The following is a 21,387-nucleotide window of genomic DNA, read 5'->3' as shown; positions in this document are numbered from 1 at the left end:
CTTGTTCTGGACTCCCCCAACATTGGGAACATGTTATCTGCCTCTAATGTGTCCAATCCCCTAATTATCTTATATGTTTCAATAAGATCCCCCCTCATCCTTCTAAATTCCAGTGTATACAAGCCCAATCGCTCCAGCCTTATAACATACGACAGTCCCGCCATTCCGGGAATTAATCTAGTGAACCTACGCTGCACGCCCTCCATAGCAAGAATATCCTTCCTCAAATTTGGAGACCAAAACTGCACACAGTACTCCAGGTGCGGTCTCACCAGGGCCCGGTACAACTGTAGAAGGACCTCTTTGCTCCTATACTCAACTCCTCTTGTTACGAAGGCCAACATTCCATTGGCTTTCTTCACTGCCTGCTGAACCTGCATGCTTCCTTTCATTGACTGATGCACTAGGACACCCAGATCTCGTTGAACTCCCCCTCCTCCTAACTTGACACCATTCAGATAATAATCTGCCTTTCTATTCTTACTTCCAAAGTGAATAACCTCACACTTATCTACATTAAACTGCATCTGCCATGTATCCGCCCACTCACACAACCTGTCCAAGTCACCCTGCAGCCTTATTGCATCTTCCTCACAATTCACACTACCCCCCAACTTAGTATCATCTGCAAATTTGCTAATGGTACTTTTAATGGTACTTTTAATCCCTTCGAATAGGAACCAATGTTTTCAAATAGAGGGTGGTGGGTATATGGGACGAGCTGCTGGAGGAGGTGGTTGAGTCAGGTACTATAACAACATTTAAAAAGCATTTGGCCAGATACGTGGAAGGGAAAGCTTTAGAGGAATATGGGCGAAATGTGGGCAGATGGACATGTGCAGATGGGGTATCTTGGTCAGAAAGGCAAGGTGGGCCAAAGTCCAAGTTTCTGTGCTGTAAGAATCTACCGTTCTGTAGTTACTCCCCACCAATGCATCAGTGAGTCAATGAAGGGTTTCACAATTCTCCAGCCTTGGCAGTTCCTCTTTAGTTCCTGGATGTTCTCTGGAATCAGCAGTTTGACGTTTAGCTTCCACGTCCCTCTGGCTGTCTGCTGGTCCTTCTGTAGATGAAAGGAGGCAGTGGCCAGAGAAGAACGCTGGCGTGCCATCAGTGCGTCTGACCGCAATGGCCTTTGACATGAAAATGTCTATCCGGGACCAGGCGGAGCCACCGGGTCTCAGTCAAGTGAATTTAGACTTGAATTTAGCCATGATCACAATGAATGGCGGTGCTGGCTCGAAGGGCCGAATGGCCTCCTCCTGCACCTATTTTCTATGTTTCTATGTTTCCCTCCTATACTCATTATTGATCTAACAATGTTGGTAATATTGGCAAATTGAAAGATAGAATTGAGCTGTGCCTGGCTACACATGCGTGTCCGTACATTTGACAATTAAATAGATTCAAGATTCAAGAGATTCAAGATATCTTTATTTGTCAGAAAGGCAAGAGCCAAAAATACTCTTGATTCTTGGTTTAATGTTGTCACGTGCGCTATCAGGCAGATCATGCCATACATGAGTGCAACAGGGAGAGCAAAATCAAAAATGAAAGTGTACAAAATATAGTGTGACAGCTGCAAGGAATGTACAAGGGCCACAATGAAAGTAGAATAGATGTTTGGGAATTCATCCTTGGATTAGGAGTGGTCCATTCAAGGGTCTGATAACAGCGGGCAAGAAACTAATCATGAATCTGGTGGTAAGTGTCAAGGATCGCTCACACCCCAGTCAGGCCCTCTCCTGTCAGACAGAAGATACAAAATTGCCATTCAAAGGTTGCTTGTCCTTGTAGATAGCTTTGTTATCTACATTGTCTGAGTCTGCTTCCGAAGAGTCCTGTCGCACTGCTAGACAGCTTCAAAGAAAGTCAGTGGGCTGAACATAGAGCGTGTATCTCTATAGTCTAATGTAAATTTCATCTCCATTTGAGCTAGCACTAAAAGCAGCCTGAAAAATGCTTTCTCTGGGGGAAAGTTCAGATATTGAGTATTTTTTTTTTTTTAAGTTAAAAAACCCGTTACATTGCAGAGCTCAAGAGCAATGGTCAAAACATAAATATTCATAAAAATATCGGAAATAATAATAGATTACTTGGTTAACTTGCATTACAGATTAAAATAAAGGAAATAACATAAGATCCTAATGATGGTGCCTAGAAAATGCTACCGGGGTTGAAGGTGGAGGCAGATTTGATAGTGGCATTTAAGAGGCATTTAGACATGTGCATGGATATGCAGGGAATGGAGGAATATGGATCCCATGCAGGTGGATGAGATGAGATTACTTTACCTGAGCATTACGTATGTTCGGTACAGGCATTGTCGGCTGGATGACCTGTTCTACCTGAACTACTCTTCTATGTTCGGATTATGACTGGCCTTGAATGTACTGGCCCTTGAAAGAGATTCACCACCCCTCCTTACATTCTTTCAAGTGTTGCCATAGTGATCCTGTGCTGTCTGCATCATCATTAAATACAAGTGTTAATGTTAACTGTTTTAACCATTTGCTTAAATCTTTTTTCCCTATTTTTCCAAATCTCCCGCACAGCACAACAAGTGCATGTCAGAGAGTTGTATATTGGGATGGAATTCTCATGTCATTCATGCTTCATGATTTAATGAATAGCTAATGTGAGCTAAATAGAATAGAACATAGAGCATAGAACATAGTACAGCACAGCAGCAGGACTTTTGGCCCACAATGTCAAGTTAAATTAATCATCTCTGCCTGTTCGTGATCCATATCCCTCCATTCTCTACATATCCATATGCTAAATGCTTCTTAAATATCGCTATTGTATCTGCTTCCAACACCACCATGGCCGGCACGGTGGCACAGTGGTAGAGCTGCTGCCTTGCAGAGCCAGAGACCCGGGTTTGATTCTGCTACGGGTGCTGTCTGTACGGAGTTTGTACGTTCTCCTCGTGATTGCGTGGGTTTTCTCCGAGATCTTCGGTTTCCTCCCACACTCCAAAGACGTACAGGTTTGTAGGTTAATTGGCTTGGTGTTAGAGGGAATTTTGTACTTTACCCGTACCCTACACCTGACTTTACTCAGATAGGCGCAAACACAAAATAAAACATTTCATAAAGCAGTGGTGAGTTTATCGAACAAATCGGTTTAATAAAAGGCCTTAGCAATGTACATTGAGAAACAGTGTAAGTAAGCTCAAACTACTTCAATCCTACAGTAATTTTAGGATTCTTATACCCTCATGACCAAATGGTTATTTGTGAAGTTGAAATAACAATCATTAATCAATGTTTCTGTAACCTTTCATCTTTATGTTTCCGCAAAGTTAACTTTAATCTTGAGTTTCTTGTTGTTTAGAAATCTTCCTCCCATATATCTAACATGTAGATACCATGAATGTCCAGATTCCCCCGCCAAATGGAATCCCTCGTAAAAGAGGACATTTGTTAACCTTTGGGAGACTTCCCTGGTAAACACATTGGCCAAGAGCGGCTTGTAATGCAAGATAACAACAGACAAGAACCCACACAGAACTACAAAGAACTATTCTCCCCCCTACTGATAAGGAAGCTTGTTTTCCAGCAAAATGTTTTAGCTTTGCTATTCTGACTCCATTCTTGGCTATTTTCCCATCATGTTCCCCAGTATGTGAACTCCAGAGTTAACCAAACTATAACCTACTCATCTTCCTTACAATTTTCAAAATTCCCGACAACACTTGGTATAAGTGTAAATTGTCCCTACATAGAATAGTGTTAATGTGCGGGGATCGCTGGTTGGTGCGGACTCAGTGGGCCGAAGGGTTGTTTCTGCGCTGTATCTCTAAACCAAACCACCCTTAGCACACAATCCAGGCACACACCATTCTTAGTGTAAAAATACCCGCACATTTCCTTTAAACTTTCCTTTTTTTCACTTTTAAGCAATGCCCTCTTGTCTTTAATATTTCCTCTCCGGGATAAAGATTCTGACTGTTTACGCCATCTATGCCACAAAGCCATCCGAGAGCCCCACAAATGTAATTTTGAAATAGATCCATGGAAATTTGGTAACTCTACCTTGCTAATTATATTCTATCTATCAGGAGGTTTTGAGTTTGCTCAGGATATGTCAAGAAGTAGTTCAGTCAATCTTTTACCAGCTCAGATCCGGTAAACAATTATCCATCAGAATCACAGTTTCTGAGCTTGATTTCTTGTTCGGTCAAGTAGTCATAGTCCATTTTCCCAACAGATAAATTGTTGTTCTTTACAATCAGGCCCTCAGCTCTATGGGGATTCCGTTTCAGTTTAGTTTATTCTCACGTTTACAGTGAAAAGCTTTTGCATGCTAACCAGTCAGCAGAAGACAATACATGATTTCAATCGATCCATTATCGATCCATGTATAGATACATGATAAGGGAACAGTGTTTAGTGCAAGGTAAAGCCAGCAAAGTCCGATCAAGGATAATCCGAGGGTCTTCAAAGAGGTTGAGATTATTTGGCCACCTGTACACTGATTAAAACACAATTACTTTTGTTTTGTGTGATGGCAGCACTGTCGGCATGGACTTTGTGTGAACAACGAGATGGCAGCGAGGCCTGTCGATGGAGAATGGGGACCGTGGGGACCATACGGAGAGTGCTCCAGGCCATGCGGTGGAGGGATCAGAAGTGCAGCGCGGGACTGTAACAAGCCAGAGTAAGTCAAGTCGAGTTTATTGTCATGTGCACATCCATGAAGTACAGGTGCAATGAAAATTTTACTTGCAGGAGCTCAGATTCAGACAACACGCCAAGCCATAAATGATACATAAATTACACAGGCATTCTACAAGATAGTAAAAAGGAAAAGATTGTAAAAAAAGCAAGGTGTTAGTGCAAATATACACAATTAGAAAGCAAAAGATGGTCTGTTGTGTTCCATTGCTCACACGTGATTAGGGTTGTGCAGGTCGGTTCACGTACTTCTTGTTGAAGGGAAATAGTTTTTCCTGAACCTGGTGGACACATAAGAAACTGTAAATGTTGTAATTTTGAGCGAGAAACAAACAGCTGGAGGAACTCGGCAGGCGAGGCAGCATCGATGGAGAGAAATGTTCACATAATGTTTTGTGTTTGGACTTTTCTTCGGACTGAACAGTTCTTCAGACCAATTGTATGGGTACCTCTTGCCCAATGGTAGCAGTGAGAAGAGGCCATGGCACGGCTGGTGGGGATCATTGATTATAGATGCTGTCGTCTTGGCATTTACCACTGCTGCTAATGGAACATAAAAGATGGAACATGAAACGGTATCGCACAGGAACTTGGTTTTCAGCACAAAATGTCCGTGCCAAATATGACAACGTTAAACAAATCTCCCCTGCGTGCATATGACCCATATCCCTCCATTCCCTGGATATCCATTTGCTTATCCAAAAGCATCTTAAATACCACTAATGTATCTGCCTCCACCATCAACCCTGGCAGTGTGTTCCAGGCACTCGCTGCTCTCTGTGTAAAAAACTTACCCCTCACATGTCCTTCAAACTTTGACCTTTTTGGCTTAAAGTTATGTCTTCTTGACGTCAAGAGAAAGGTTCTAACCATTTACTCTACCTGTGCCTTCCATGATTTTGTATACTTCGATCAGGTTTCCCCTGAAACTCCGACATTCTAGAGAAAACAATCCACGTCCACCCAACCTCTAGTTATAGGTCGTGCCCTCGAATCCATGCAGTATTCTGGTGAACCTCTTCTGCATCCTTTTTCAAAGCCTTTACATGCATCCTACAAAGGGGGAACCAGAACTTCACTCAATACCCTAAATGCTGCCTAACCAGAGTCCTATAAAGCTGCAACATAACTTCTTGACTCATATATTCAATGTACTGGCCGATGAAGGCAAGCATATCATTACACCTTCTATACCAGTCTATCTACTTGCGTTGAAACTTTCAGAGAGCAATGGGCTTTGCGATCAAAATCCCTCTGTACATCCCTCTGTACATCATTGCTGTTTAAAGTCTTGCCGTAGAGTTGCTGCCTTACAGCGAATGCAGCGCCGGAGACTCAGGTTCAATCCTGACTACGGGTGCTGTACTGTAAGGAGTTTGTACGTTCTCCCCGTGACCTGCGTGGGTTTTCTCCGAGATCTTCGGTTTCCTCCCGCACTCCAAAGACGTACAGGTATGTAGGTTAATTGACTGGGTAAAATGTAAACATTGTCCCTAGTGTGTGCAGGATAGTGTTAATGTGCGGGGATCGCTGGGCGGTGCGGACTTGGTGGGCCGAAAAGGCCTGTTTCCGCGCTGTATCTGAAATATGAAAATTAAGATATGAAATAAACCATATATTTTCCCCTTACATTTGACCTCCCAAAGTGCAACAACTTGCTCAGATTGAACTCCATCTTCCATTTCTCCACCCATTTCTGTAGCTGATCTATATCCCAGCCTTTCTCACTGTCACAATTCCACCAATCTTGGTGTTGTTTGCTGACTCGCACCTACATTTACATGCAAGTTGTTTATATGTATCTGATACAATGGAGCTCCCAGCACAAATCCCTGCAGAATTCCACTGGTCCCAGGACTCCAGCCAGAGTAACTTGTTTTCATCTGATGGATAATGACTAAGCCAATTTTGAATCCAAGCAATCTAGTCACCATGGATCCCAAGCACCTTAATCTTCTGGTTTAGCTGACCTTCTGCTCAGGTTCCCACTTGCTACCACTCTAGTTTAAACCCTGCTGAGTGGCACTGACAAACCTCGGTGCAAGAATATAGGTCCCCTCCAGTTCAAATGCAACCTGTTCATCTCGTACAAGTCACCTATGCCCCAGAAGACATCCCACACATCTGAATCACTGCCCCCAGCACCAATTCCCCAGTCATTTATTATGTTCTAATTTCAACCCTCATCAGCACATGTCATCAGGAGTAATTCTGAGATTACCACCCTTGAGGTTCTGCTTTTTAACCTTTCAGCCTCTCTGCCTGTTTCCACTGCGCAGTACCTCATCCCTTTTCCTACCCACGTCATTTATGCTAATGTGCTCAATAACTTCTGGCTGCTCACCTTAAACCATCAGAATGTTCTGCAGCTGCTCCGGGGCATCCTGGCACCAGCAAGGCAACACACCATCCTGGAGCCCTGATTGTGGCCATAGAATCTTCTGTCTGTCCCCCTAACTGATAAGTCTCCTATCACGATCACTCAGTCTGCCTTCACCTTCAGAGTCAGGCCTGACACCACAGGCCTGTTTGCTGCTGCTGCTGCGGCTCTCCTCTGAACAGTCAGCACCCTGACAGTATCCGGAAGGGTACACCTGTGGTTGAGAGGAATGGACACAGGGGATTCTTGCACTCTCTGCCTACACCCTTTCCTGGTCGTCCCCAACTACCTTAGGTGTGGCCACCTCACTGTAACCTATTTATTACGCGCTCATACTCCCTGGCGACCCTGAAGCCTTGCAGCCGCAGCTCCAGTTCCCTCACCTGGTCAGTCAGGAGGTGCAGCCTGACGCACTCACCACAGCTGTAGTCCTCGGGAACACTGGAAAGCTTCCTATCTTCCCACATCCTGCAGTAGTATGCCAATGTCCTAACCTGAAGCCTTTCACCCCCTGCTTATCAAGTATCTTTCAGCTTCATCTTTAAAAATATTCAAAGATTCCGCTTCTACCTCCCTTTGAGGAAGAGACTCTCTAAGAGAAAGAATTCTGAAATGGATGACCACCTATTTTTCAACAGTGACCCTCTGGATTCTTCTACAATAAGTATCCTCCTCACCCCTAACTGCCCAAGAGCCCTTAGAATCGTATATGCTTCAAAGCCCCCTCTCATTCTTCTAAATGTCATCAGATGCAACCCTTGCAAGCCCTCTGTGAATCTCTTCCAAAACATTTAGACAATAGACAATAGACAATAGGTGCAGGAGGAGGCCATTCGGCCCTTCGAGCCAGCACCGCCATTCAACGTGATCATGGCTGATCACTCCCAATCAGTACCCCGTTCCTGCCTTCTCCCCATACCCCCTGACTCCGCTATCCTTAAGAGCTCTATCCAGCTCTCTCTTGAACCCTTACACCCTTCCATAACTGAGATAAATACTGTACACACTACTCCAAGGAGTGGTCTCACAGTGGCCTGTAAAGTGAAAGATAAATTTGCTACCTTTATACTTAATTTCCCTAGCAGTATATGATAACATTCTGTTAGCTTTGCTGATTACCTTGTCTGCATACTAGCTTTTGTCGGTCGTGAACTAGTTCTGCCAATATCTCCACAGTCTCTCACAGCTCTTCACTCTCCCACCATCAGCTAAAAATGCTCTTTAATCACCTTTCCTGCCAAAATGTAATTTTAAATGTTCACACACTAGTCTCTATTTGCCTGATCTTTATCCACACCTTCTGCTTATTTATGTCTCTTTGCAGCCTCTGTGTCACTTTTATTAGTAACTCACTACCTATCATTTTGCCTCGCCTTATTATTAGTGACTTCAAACAAGTCATTTGCATCAATTGTCAAAAGCAAGCGAGAATCTTTGAACATTCTTGCAGTCTTTCTGGAAGTGCCCTGGGTTTGACCATTTTGAGCTTTGTGCTTCAAGGCCTCCTTGGGGTTGAGAATCACACTTTTTTTAAAGTGGACATGGTGTAGCTTATGGCAGTGCAGTCAGGGACAGAATGGCGACCAGGTAGAGGAAGGGAAGCAGGCAGGTCTGGGACACCTTTAGAGTGCCAAGATCATGAAACTATGGGCAGCCAAGTCAGTACGGAAATGAGAAAAGGAATTAAAGTAGCTAGAAACTGGGTGCTCCAGCGGGCCCTTGCATAGAAAGGGCTTCCGCTTTGCCAAACACCTGCGTTCTGTCTGCCAGGGCTGCTGGAGTCCCTGGTTGTTAGCTTAATTCCCCGGCCCATTCCCACGCTGACCCATCTGCCCTCAGCCTCCTCCACTACTAGAGTGAGGCCAAACAAATTGGCAAAAACAGTACCTCATGTTCTACTTAGGTAAATTACCACCCATTGGTATGGACATTGAATCGTTCAACTTCAGGTAGCACTCTCCTCCTTCTCATCTGCCCAGTTCTCCAACCCCTCCTCCACTTCCTGCACAGACATTTCTTTCCATTCCCCCCTCCCCCCCAGCGTTCCCTAGTTCGTTTCCCCAACTCCACCCACTGATCTCTCACCCCTCCCTAATCTGGGCCCCCTATTCCCAACCCTCCTCCCTGCACCTGCCATTCCCTTCTACTCACCATCCTTCCCTCTGGTTCTACATTTCACTCCCTATCATCTTTACTTGTCAGATCCCACCATTTGGTTCCTTTTCACTTCACATCAGCCTTGTTTACTATCTCCACCCTGCTATCATTACCTGACCCACTTGCCAATCACCCCCTTCCTCACCAAATAATCCTCATTTTCAGCTGGGATTTCCAGGAATGAGTGGGTTAGCATATGATGAGCGCTTGACAGCACTGGGCCTCTGCTCGCTGGAGTTTAGAAGGTTGAGGGGGGACCTCATTGAAACTTACAGAATAATGAAAGGCATAGATAGAGTGGATGTGGGAAAGGATGTTTCCACTGGTGGGAGAGTCTAGGACCAGAGGTCATAGTCTCAGAATTAAAGGGCATTCTTTTAGAAGGGAGGTGAGGAGGAACTTCTTTCGTCAGAGGGTAGTTAATCTGTGGAACTCATTGCCACAGAGGGCTGTGGAGGCCGTCAGTGGATAGTTTTAAGGCAGGGACAGACACATTCTTGATGAAAACGGGGAGACGGCAGGAAAATGGGACTGGGAGCCTGAGATCAGCCATGATTGAATAGCGGAGTGGGCCGAATGGCCTAATTCTACTCCTATAACTTGTGAACTTGGAATGAATCAATAAATTTATTCTTGAGGATGGGGAAAGTTACTTCTTCGGGTGCACTGGTGAAGATATCACTTTCATCACATGAAGATATCACATCACAATATGTTTCAGCTTCTGTTTCATGTTTAATGGAATTATTTGCTCTAAACCTGTATCATCAGGCTTCAGTTGTTTAATGTTCCCATTAGGCCGAGGAATGGTGGGAAGTATTGTGTGGGCCGTAGAATGAAGTTCCGATCCTGTAACACCGAGCCCTGTGCAAAGGGAAGAAAGGATTTCAGGGAAGAGCAGTGCTCCGAGTTTGATGGAAAGCATTTCAACATCAATGGTTTACCGGCAAACGTGCGCTGGCTTCCAAAGTATAGCGGCAGTAAGTATTGATAGTCATAAAGCATAGAAAACCAGGCCCTTTGGCCCAACCTGTGCATGCCGACTAAGAATCCCCATCTACACTAGTCCCACCGACCTGCATTTGGCGCATATCTAAACCTTTCCTATCCATCACTGTCCAAATGTCTTTTAACTGCCGTGATAGTACCTGCCTCAACCACCTCCTCTGGCATCTTGTTCCATATACCCACAACCTTTCTTGTGAAAAAGTTGCCCCTCAGGTTCCTATTAAATCTTTTTTTCTCTCACCTGAAAACTATGTCCTCTGGTCTTGATTCCCCTATTCTTGTGGAAAAGACTCTGTGCATTCACTCTTATCTATTCACCTCATGATCTTATACACCTTTATAAAGTCGCCCCTCGTCCTCCTACTCTCCAGGGAATACTGTCCTGGCCTGCACAACATCTCTCTATATCTCAGGCCTTCTCGACAACCTCCTCGTAAATCTTCTTTGCATGCTTTTTAGCTTTAAAAAATCTTTCCCATAACAGAAAGACCAAAATTGAACACAGTACTCCAAATGTGCCCTCACCAATGTCTTGTACATCTGAAACTTAACATTCCAATGTCTATACTCAAGGTATAGACGATAGAGAGTTCTATATTCATACTTGTATATTCTAAACATTTCATGGTGTAGTTTGGTGGAACTCTTCTTTTACCTGAAGACAGTATAATTGATGTGTCCGTGTTCTCTGTGGCAGTTCTGATGAAAGATCGCTGCAAGCTTTTCTGCCGTGTGTCTGGGACGACAGCGTATTATCAGCTGAAGGATCGTGTCACTGATGGTACTCCATGCGGACCTGACACAAATGATATCTGTGTACAAGGCCTGTGCAGAGTAAGTCATGATATGTCATTTTATTCAAACTCTTGATCTGTGGGTTAGCTGGGCTGCAGTACCCCATTCCACTTTGAATGGGAATGGCCACCTTGAAGGTCATTGGCATTGACCCAGATGCCTGAGGCACATCTGCTACATCTGGACAATTGTTTTAGAAACTTGGTGAGCGAGGCCTTTTGTAATCCAAGTGTAAAAAGCAGTCACACTCGTGTCTTTTGTGTGGCTTTGTGATTTGGATGCTTTACAGGAAACACATCAAACGGCTCGACTGTTTTCACATAAGATCGAGTGTTTCCACGCAGGCACTCATGTGCATCAAATGGCAGCCTAGGGTGACAACTCATGTGCATCAAATGGCAGGTCAGGGTGAGAAACTTGGAAATTCTGGATAGGGCCAGCCTGGTCAGCATTGAGACCTTGATCCTGAGGCCTCAGTTGCTATGGATAGGCCATGTGCTCCATATGGGCAGCTCCTGTATGCCACACCAGCTCCTTTATCGAGTACTTGCGGAGAGCCGCTGGAAGTAGGAAAGCGATGTAAGGATTATGTGGCCTCAAACACACTGGTATTCCTGTAAGTGAGCTGGAGTCTTGTGGCCAGGACAGAGCACGCTGGTGTAATTTGACCAAAAGGGCCTGTATCCACCTTCATGGCGTCCGACAGGACCATGTCACCGGAGGCAGAGGACACGGGAAGGCTTCAGCATTTGCATCTGCCACAGCACCTTCCCCACGTCCTTGCTTTTCCCAAGTGTTCACCTCCTATCTGGTCTTGCCAGCCACACTCGAGCTCATCAATGAAGGTTGCACAACTGACATCATTGAACTTCATGGTTAACCGACAAAGTTTTTCAATGTGTGCATCTGGCCTTGTACCAACACCCAGGAGGCTCTGTCGTGGCTGTTAGACCTCTTAGCCAATGTTCCTCTGTGCTAGGCATTCGGTTCACTCACAGTGTGGTGCTTCCCCGATATCCAAGCACCGGAACGCCAGCCTTCATACAACACGTCCTGCATCACCGACATCGTGTGGTGAAGTAACCTCAGGTTTATTGATGTGTTTCTTGATGTGGATGGTGATACATGAAGTAAACCTGAAATGTATAATTGTGACACATTCAATTGTTCCTCAGTTGTTGGCAGCTGATCCCTTATCCTTTTCATAGTTGCATGGGACCTGTGCCAGAGTTCACCAAACTCCAGTGAAAGGTAGCCGAGCATGAGATTTGATACAATGAGGGTGGTAACCATGGATTTTGGCACAGAGGCAAACCTTTACTCTGATGCTGGTTTATGGTAATAATAATAATAATAATACATTTAATTTATATAGCGCTTTTCAGGAAACTCAAAGACACTTTACAGAGCAAACAAGACATAAAAACAAACAAACAAACAAAAGATTTGTCCAGACGATTTGTACCTCATTCTGTACCATTAATATGGTGCAGAACTTGGCAGATGCCAAAAAATGTGGCCTGCAAGCTGTCTGGAGCTGACATCACCACTTCTCTGAAGCTGCTGTTTATAATCAAATCAAACTGGCTGGATAATGTTTGACAAGTTTACCCATCCCCTAGTTAATGAGAACTTATTTGGTAGGTAATTGTATGCTGTTACTTGTACATTAACCTTGACTTAACTCCTAATTTCCAGCACTTCTTTTACAGCAAGCGGGATGTGACCATGTGTTGAATTCCAAGGCGAGGCGGGACAAGTGTGGAGTATGTGGAGGAAATCATTCTTCCTGTCGGACTCTGGCTGGTACATTTAACAATGCGCAGTATGGTAAGTTCTGTCCAGTGCATAGCACAACATCGACCGATCAACAGCGAGGAGAAAATAACTGCTATTTCAGAGGGCTGTTCTATTTGTATTTTAAAGAAGCTTAAAACAGCAATACAAAAGAAAGAGCTGGCCTACCGCTTCATTTTTTCAAACATGAAATATAAATTGAGTGGAACTGTGCTTTAATTATAGAAAACAACATTGTGGGAAAATCAAGTGAACAAGTCAGACTTTGATTATGGTCAAGTCAAGTCAAGTCAATTTTATTTGTATAGCACATTTAAAAACAACCCACGTTGACCAAAGTGCTGTACATCAGTTCAGGTACTAAGAACGAATATACAATGGCAAGATTGTAGGATCAAACAGTGCAATTCTTTTCTGGCCATGGACCTTTGCACTTTGCACTTTCAATTCCTTATTTAAATTGCAATCCAGGAGTTGGATTTCCACTATGCACAGCTGTTAGGCTAACTGTAATGTGCATCTGGTTAATTCTCTATTATAGTGCCTAAAGATTTTCTTTGGCTGCTTAATTTCAAAAGAAGGAATTAATTCTATTTTGCAAATCCAGTAATCATGCTTTATTAGGACTCAGCATAATTTTACTTGTGGAATGTTAAAACCTTGTGTCTTTACACCTATCCAATCATGGCACTGGTGCCAAAACAGTTTAAATATTAATTCCAAGATCCAAGCTAAAACTCTCGCCTAAATATTAGACCATTACCTTTTAGCATGTTCACAGATATTCAATAATATTAAAGGAACCAACTGATCAACGACAAAGAATCAAGAAAAGAAGAAACAAAGAAGATTATGGGCGGCACGGTAGCGCAGCAGTAGAGTTGCTGCTTTACAGCGAATGCAGCGCCGGAGACTCAGGTTCGATCCTGACTACGGGTGCTGCACTGTAAGGAGTTTGTACGTTCTCCCCGTGACCTGCGTGGGTTTACTCCGAGATCTTCGGTTTCCTCCCATATTCCAAAGATGTACAGGTATGTAGGTTAATTGGCTGGGTAAAATGTAAAAATTGTCCCTAGTGGGTGTAGGATAGTGTTAATGTACAGGGATCACTGGGCGGCACGGACTTGGAGGGCCGAAAAGGCCTGTTTCCGGCTGTATATATATGATATGATATGATGATGATGATTGGAAACATATGGGAAACATAATGTGCGGGGATCGCTGGGCGGCATGGACTTGGTGGGCCGAAAAGGCCTGTTTCTGCGCTGTATATATATGATATGATATGATATGGCAGTCAGGGTAGGAATAGGATAAGGCAGATGAATTTGTGGCTGAGGAACTGGTTCAGGAGGGAAAGATTCAGATTTGTGGACGATTGGGATCTCTTCTGGTGTAGAGGTAATCTGCACAAGAGCAATGAGTTGCACTTGAACTGGAGTGGAATCTACATCCTGTCAAGGAGATTTGGAAGAGCTACTCGAGAGGGTTTAAACTAGTCTGGCGGGTGGGTTGGGGGAGAATGGTAGTACCTATAGTCTGTGTGACAGGTGGAAACATTGGTGGAAATATAGACGTTTAAGTGAGTCAGTAGGGGGCTCAGGCAATGGCAGGTCAGGAAGTGTGGAAGGTCTGAAAGGCTAAACAGCATTCATTTTAACTCGAGAGGCCTTAGAGGTAAGGGAGAGGTAGTCAGAACACATTGGTAAATGGGATTGGAATATTATAGCTATTATAGACACATAGTTGAAGGAAGGGTAGGGCTGGCAGTTCAGTGTTCCACGTATAGATGCTACAGGTTTGCAGCAGGAGGTAAGAGAGGAGGGGATCACAGCAGCACTTAGAGAGGATATATTTTTTTGTGGGGGAGTTGAATCATACAGTGAGGCAAATAGGTGAACTGAGTAATAAGAAAGAGTTATCACTTTGATGGAATAATCAGTGGGTAACGAAGAGCAAATATATAAGGAAGTAAGGGGGCATCATGGCACAGTGGTAGAGTTGCTGCCTTGCAGCGTCAGAGACCTGTATTCGATCTTGCCTACGGGCGCTATCTGTACAGAGTTTGTACTGTGACCGCGTTGGGTTTGACTGGGTGCTCTGGTTTCTTCCCACATTCCAAAGACATGTAGGTTTGTAGGTTAATTGGCTTTGTAAATTGGCCCAAGTGTGTAGGTTGTGAAACTGTGATAATGTATAGCTAGTGTATGGGTGAGTGTTGATCGGCGTGGACAGAGGGGCAAAGGGCTTGTTTCCATGCTGTATCTCTGAACTAAACTAAAGAAATAGCAGACAAGTGTAGAAATGATAGAGTTGGAATAGTAGGAGATTTAAATTTCCCTAATATTGTTTGGGATTGCAAAATGTTAAAGGATTGAGCAGGGCGGAATTTGTTAAGTGTGTTTTATCAGGCATTTTCTAGATGGCCCTACTAGAGAGGGAGCCACATTGGGCCTCGTATTGGGAATTGAGGCAGTGGTTGCAGTGTCAGTTGGGGAGCACTTTGGGAACCGTGACCATCATTTTAATAGTTTTAAAATAGTTGTGGAAAAGGATAGGACTGATCCACTGATTCAAGCCCTAAATTGGGACAAGACTAATTTTGAAGGCATTAGATAGTTGGTTGAAAAAGACTGTTCAGAAAGACTAAAGAAATGTCAGGCACGTCGTCGGCATTTAAAAGTGAGATCTACAGTGTTCAGGGCCAGCATGTTCCTCTAGAGTGAAGGGCAAGGCTGGCAGGACTCGGGAACTCTGGTTAATGAAGGGTGTTGAGACATTGTTCAGGGAAAGGTGGAGGGGTGTGTCAGGTGTAGGTGGCTTGGAATAAGTGAATCCTTGAGAAATACAAGGGATGTAGGGGTACACTTAAGAAGGAGGGCAAAGAGGAGACAGAATACCTTGACAGATAATTTAGAGTAGCTCAGAGATTTTACATTAAGAGAAAAAAGATAACTAGGCAGAGAATAGGTCCCATTGGAAAACTGAGACTGGTGGAGTGCCACAGGGATAGGTGCAGGTTCCACTGTTGTCATATATATCAACAATCTGAATGAGAATGTAGTTGGCAAGATTAAGAATTTGTGGATGACTTTAGTAATTTCTGGATGTCACTTGGACAGTGGAGAAGGTTGTCCAAGGTTCAAACAGGATCTAGGTCAATTGGGAAAGTGGCAAAGCTAGAATCTAACTTAGACAAGTGCAAAGTGATGAATTTTGAGATGTAAACTAGTGTAAGACGTACACAGTGAATGGCGAAGCTCTGTGGGAACACAGGTAGGTAAAGTGGTGCAGTGTGGCACACTTGCATTCATTGGATGGGGGATTGAGTATAAGAGTTGGGAGATCATGCTACAGCTGTACAAGATATTGGTGGGCTCGCATCTGGAATCTTATGTGCTATTCTGGTGGACAAACGATACAAAAGATATGATTAAGCTAGAGAGGATGCAGAAATGATTCACAAGGATGTTGCCAGACTGGAAGGTTTGAGTTATGAGAAGAGACTGAAGAGGTTGAGACGGTGTTCCCTGGAGTGATAGAACATGAGGGGTGATCATACAGACATTTATAAAACCATGAGGGGTGATCATACAGACATTTATAAAACCATGAGGGGTATGGATAAGGTGGATGGTCCCACTTTTTTCCTAGGTCTGAGAGTCTAAAAACTGAAGGGCATAAGTGAGAGAGAGAAACAGCGTTAAAGTTTTGGGGCAAAGACCCTTCATCAGAACTGGATGCATCTGGGTCGGTGTGAGAGTGATGTACGGAACAAAGGGACTATCTCTGAGGGTGAGGCCTGGGTTGCCCTGGGGATAAATTGTAGGTAATCAGGTTGAAGGGTAAATATATGGCAGTCAGATCATAACGTGTTTATGTACCTTCAGCACGAGTCCTGGCTCCAGTTAGTAGGAGTGATGCATGGATAGTTACGAGCTAAATGTGAGAAGATGGGATCATTTGCATGGGAACGACTGGTCGGCAAGGATGTGGTGGGTGGGCCGAGTGGCCTGCTTCCATGCTGCATGACTCTATAAGTGGTCCAGCAGAGCGGCTCTCGGAGATATTGCCTCACCGGGGCGGCACGGTGGCGCAGCGGTAGAGTTGCTGCCTTACAGCGAATGCAGTGCCGGAGACTCAGGTTCGATCCTGACTACGGGCGCCGTCTGTACGGAGTTTGTACGTTCTCCCCGTGACCTGCGTGGGTTTTCTCCGAGATCTTCGGTTTCCTCCCACACTCCAAAGACGTACAGGTATGTAGGTTAATTGACTGGGTAAAATGTAAAAATTGTCCCTAGTGTGTGTAGGATAGTGTTAGTGTGCGGGGATCGCTGGGCGGCGCGGACTTGGTGGGCCGAAGGGCCTGTTTCTGCGCTGTATCTTTAAATCTAAATCTAAAATCTAAATTGCTCCAGCGTGTTGTCAGTGCAAAATCGGCGCTTGAAGGTCGATGTGGATGAACCCGTTTCTGAGCTGCAGTCTCTATGACGATCTTTCTCAGGAAAGCTGTTGATTTAAGATTGGCACCTAGTCAATGGACCAAGTGACCAAAAGGACGGGGAAAGGGACAGGTTTTAAAGACCTCATGGAGGATTAATGGAGGACAGAAGTGAAGGGACATAGGGGGATTTTCAGATCTGGGAGCATTTGGGGACCATTCTCAGATCCACCCAACCTGGAGATCGGCAGTGAGTAGAACTGGTTAATAAGAACTCGCCAAACCGAAGAAGATCTGGGTGAGAGCCTGCCCTGGGATGTTTGCAGTTTCTGCTTTGTCCTTCCCATCTCTCCACAGGTCTGTCTCTTACAGCAGTGAGACAGGATCCTGTGGTGCTCGGCACTTACCTTTGAGCCATCAGATGCCGAGTGAACAGATTTGGATGGAACTGCCAAGTGTGAGCGGTTTCCCTGAGTCACACACTGTACTGCTAATTATTTATATTCTACTGTACAATTACTGGATAATTGTTACGTCCCCAGCGGGGAAGTCTCGGTGGGGGTGCAGATTGGGGAAGCGGATGTAAGTTCATGTTGTTTGACCTGTATTTTAATGAGTGCAGATTCTCATTATGTGCTGAGCATTGTAGGGTTGGCTTTGATATTCCTGTTGCATGTGTGGTCAGCTTCAGTGAATACATAGCATCCGTCTCTCAGAGTGGACAGGAGATAGCGGTCAGTACCCAGTGGAAAGTATTGTAGGAAAAGCCACATTAGTGACCAGGCCAGGCCTTGTAAGGTTGGGAGATCTCTTCCCTTGAAGGACATTAGTCAAACAGAAAGAGAGTTGTTTATTTGACTGAGGAACAGATGCAGAAGCCAATTAAAGGAAGTACAGGCATATTGGGAATGGCCTTGTTGTGACAGAGGTTGTGTTGAGGCGAAATGTGTTGTGTTGAGGGTAAGTGCAGCATTGAGGCTAAGGCTCAAGAGGCTTTAGTGAGGAGGCTGAGGAAAGGGTAATGGCAAGTCAAGGTGTGGTCTATTTTTCTGTGTAATTCTTCTGAGGTTTTTAGTGTCATTGAAATGGCAGATGGGATAGTGGTATTTTCCTCCAGGATGTGGGAAGTCAGAGGGATTTCACAGGCCTTGGTGCAACATTTTAGGGGGAATTTCAAGTGCGGTCTCATAATTTTTGTCAGGATTAAAGGAGGTGCAGGACCACCAGTTGCCGGAAAATCAGTAGTGGACCCATATTAACATATGTCTGTATTAGACAATAGACAATAGACAATAGCTGCAGGAGTAGGCCATTCGGCCCTTCGAGCCAGCACCACCATTCAATGTGATCATGGCTGATCATTCTCAATCAGTACCCCGTTCCTGCCTTCTCCCCATACCCCCTGACTCCACTATCCTTGAGAGCTCTATCTAGCTCTCTCTTGAATGCATTCAGAGACTTGGCCTCCACTGCCTTCTGAGGCAGTAAATTCCACAGATTTTCAACTCTCTGACTGAAAAAGTCGTGATTTTATTAACCTCTGTAAAGTTATCCTTCAGCATTCTACAGGACAGGAAAATGGTCCCAGCCTGTGTACTCTTTCCTTACAACTCAAGTACTCAAGCTCTGATAACATGTTGGTGAATCTTTACCACGCCCTTTCCAGCTTAATGACATCCTTCCTGCAGCAGTGTAACCGGAATTGCACACAGTACTCCATGTGTGATCTCATCAATGCCTTCTACTGCTGTAATATGACATTGCAACTCCGATACTCATTATCAGTTCTAATAAAGGAAAGCGTAGCCTTACTTACCACGCTATCTACCTGCGTCGCCACTTTCAGGGAACCATGTACCTCTATGTGTCTTTCTGCTCTACGCCACTCTCCAGAGCCCTCCTAGTTACCGTTTAAGTCCTACTTTAATTTAACTTACTGAGATCACCTGATACCTGTCAGAGTTAAATTCCATCTACTACGCCTTGGCTCACTTCCCTAGTCGAACCAGATCCTTCCTCATTGTCCCGTATACTGTCAATTTTCGTGTAAGCCACAAACTTACTAACCACATTAACTCCATTGTCATCCAAATTGACAAACAATTGTCAAAATATCACAGATCCCTGCAGCACCCCACGAAGCAAAGTCTTATTGGAACTTTTAAAGTTTTGCAAAGAAATGAATGTTATTTTGGTAAATGACCAGTTCTGGAAATTCTTGCTGGGAACACACTGATGGTTTGAGTTTAGATAGATTGTCGCCCCCACCTGGTGCATGATATTATTACAACAATATGTTTCAAATCCTAAAATGCAGTATTCTACATCATCCATCTACATTATTCATCCATCCCATCACCCAACAATAGAAGAAACTAGAGTAGAAACAAAAATCTGCAGATGTTGGTTTATACCAAAGATAGACACAAAGTGCTGGAGTAAATCCGTGGGTCAGGCAGCATTTCTTGAGAAAAAGGATGGGTGACGTTTAAGGTTGGGATCCTTCTTCAGATTGCAGAAACCATATTTGCAAATGTACAGAGATACTTTAGCCCTGGGACATCCCTGCAGGATGTCCCTTGTCCCTTGTCCGAACCATCTGTTGCTTCATCAGTGTCCTTGCTTCCATCATATGATCAAAGGTTTAGTTTAGTTTAGAGAGACAGCGCAGAAACAGGCCCTTCGGCCTACCGAGTCTCCTCCGACCAGCGATCCCAGCACACTAACACTATCCTGCACACACTAGGGACAATTTTCAATTTTACCAACCCAATTAACTAATGTCTTTGGAGCATTGGACGAAACCGGAGCACTACGCACTACAAAACAGCACTACGCAATTCAAACACGAGTCAAAGATTCTGATTTGACATCCTGCTAATCTACATCCAGACCTGTTCACACAATCTTCACAGTCCCAATCTTCACAATGACCTAAAAGATTGATGAGGGCAGAGCTGTAGATGTTGTATATATGGACTTCACCCAAGCATTTGGCAAGGTTCCACAAGGGAGGTTGCTCCAGTTAGATCACATGGGATCCAAGGAGAGGTAGCTTCATGGAAAGAAGCAGAGGGTGATGGTGGAAGGTTGCTTCTCTGACTGGAGGCCTGTGACTAGTGGTGTGCCTCAGGGTTCAGTGCTGGGGACGTTACTGTTTGTCATCTATATCAATGATTTGGATGAAAATGTAAATGGCAAGATTGCGGATTTTTACAAAAGTGGGTGGCATTGTAGATGGTGAAGATGATCGCGAAAAATTGCAGCAGGGTCTTGATCGATTGGCCAGGTGGGCTGAGGAATGGTTGAGGGAATTTAATACAGAGAAATGTGAGGTGTTGCATTTTTAGAAGTCTAGCGTGGGCAGAACCTACACAGTGAATTGTAGAGCTCTGGGGATTGTTATAGAGCAGAGGAATCTTCGAGTGCAAGTAGTTCCTTGAAGATGGAGTCGCAGATAGATAGGGTGGTCAAAAAGGCTTTTGGCACATTGAACTTCATCAGTCAGAGTATGAGTATAGAAGTTTGCAGGTCATGTTGCAGTTATATCAGACGTTGGTGAGGTTGCATTTAGAGTATTGTGTTCAGTTCTGGGCACCGTTATAGGAAAGATGGAAAGGGTACAGAGACGATGTACGAGGATGTTGCCACGACTCGAGGGTCTGAGCTATTGGGAGAGGTTGAGTAGGCTGGGACATTATTCCTTGGAGTGCAGGAGGATGAGTCGTGATCATATAGAGGTGTATAAAATTATGAGAGGAATAGATCGGGTAGATGCACAGAGTCTCTTGCCCAGAGTAGGAGAATCGAGGACCAGAGGACATAGGTTTAAGGTGAAGGGGAAAAGAAATAACAGGAATCTAAGGGGTAACTGTTTCACACAAAGATGGTGGGAGTATGGAACGAATTGCCAAATGAGATAGTTGAGGCAGGGACTATAGCAAAGTTTAAGAAACAGTTAGACAGGTACATGGACTGAGCCTAATAATTAGTAAGTTTGCAGATCACGCAAAGGATTGGCTATTTTTTAATTTCGTTGTACTCGTTGCAATGACAATAAATGAATATTATTATTATTATTATTAAATGTGGTCTCACCAATATCTTGTACAACTGTAAAATGATTT

At 44.2% G+C, this 21,387-nt stretch overlaps 1 protein-coding gene across 1 annotated transcript in view; it reads left to right on the top strand.

The window, feature by feature from the left end:
- Nucleotides 1-21,387, top strand: part of LOC144603602 (A disintegrin and metalloproteinase with thrombospondin motifs 20) — a 272,822-nt gene that overhangs the window by 106,900 nt on the left and 144,535 nt on the right. Inside the window, exons 12-15 of the mRNA XM_078417074.1 lie at nucleotides 4,520-4,665; nucleotides 10,018-10,199; nucleotides 10,925-11,061; nucleotides 12,735-12,852. Coding sequence (XP_078273200.1) covers nucleotides 4,520-4,665; nucleotides 10,018-10,199; nucleotides 10,925-11,061; nucleotides 12,735-12,852 — 583 coding nt within the window. The remainder of the gene's footprint in view (nucleotides 1-4,519; nucleotides 4,666-10,017; nucleotides 10,200-10,924; nucleotides 11,062-12,734; nucleotides 12,853-21,387) is intronic.

Source organism: Rhinoraja longicauda, chromosome 20 (assembly GCF_053455715.1).
Source record: "Rhinoraja longicauda isolate Sanriku21f chromosome 20, sRhiLon1.1, whole genome shotgun sequence".
Classification (NCBI taxonomy): Eukaryota; Metazoa; Chordata; class Chondrichthyes; order Rajiformes; family Arhynchobatidae; genus Rhinoraja; species Rhinoraja longicauda.
The sequence above is the reverse complement of the archived record's forward strand: the minus strand, read 5'-3'. Positions and strand labels throughout refer to the sequence as shown.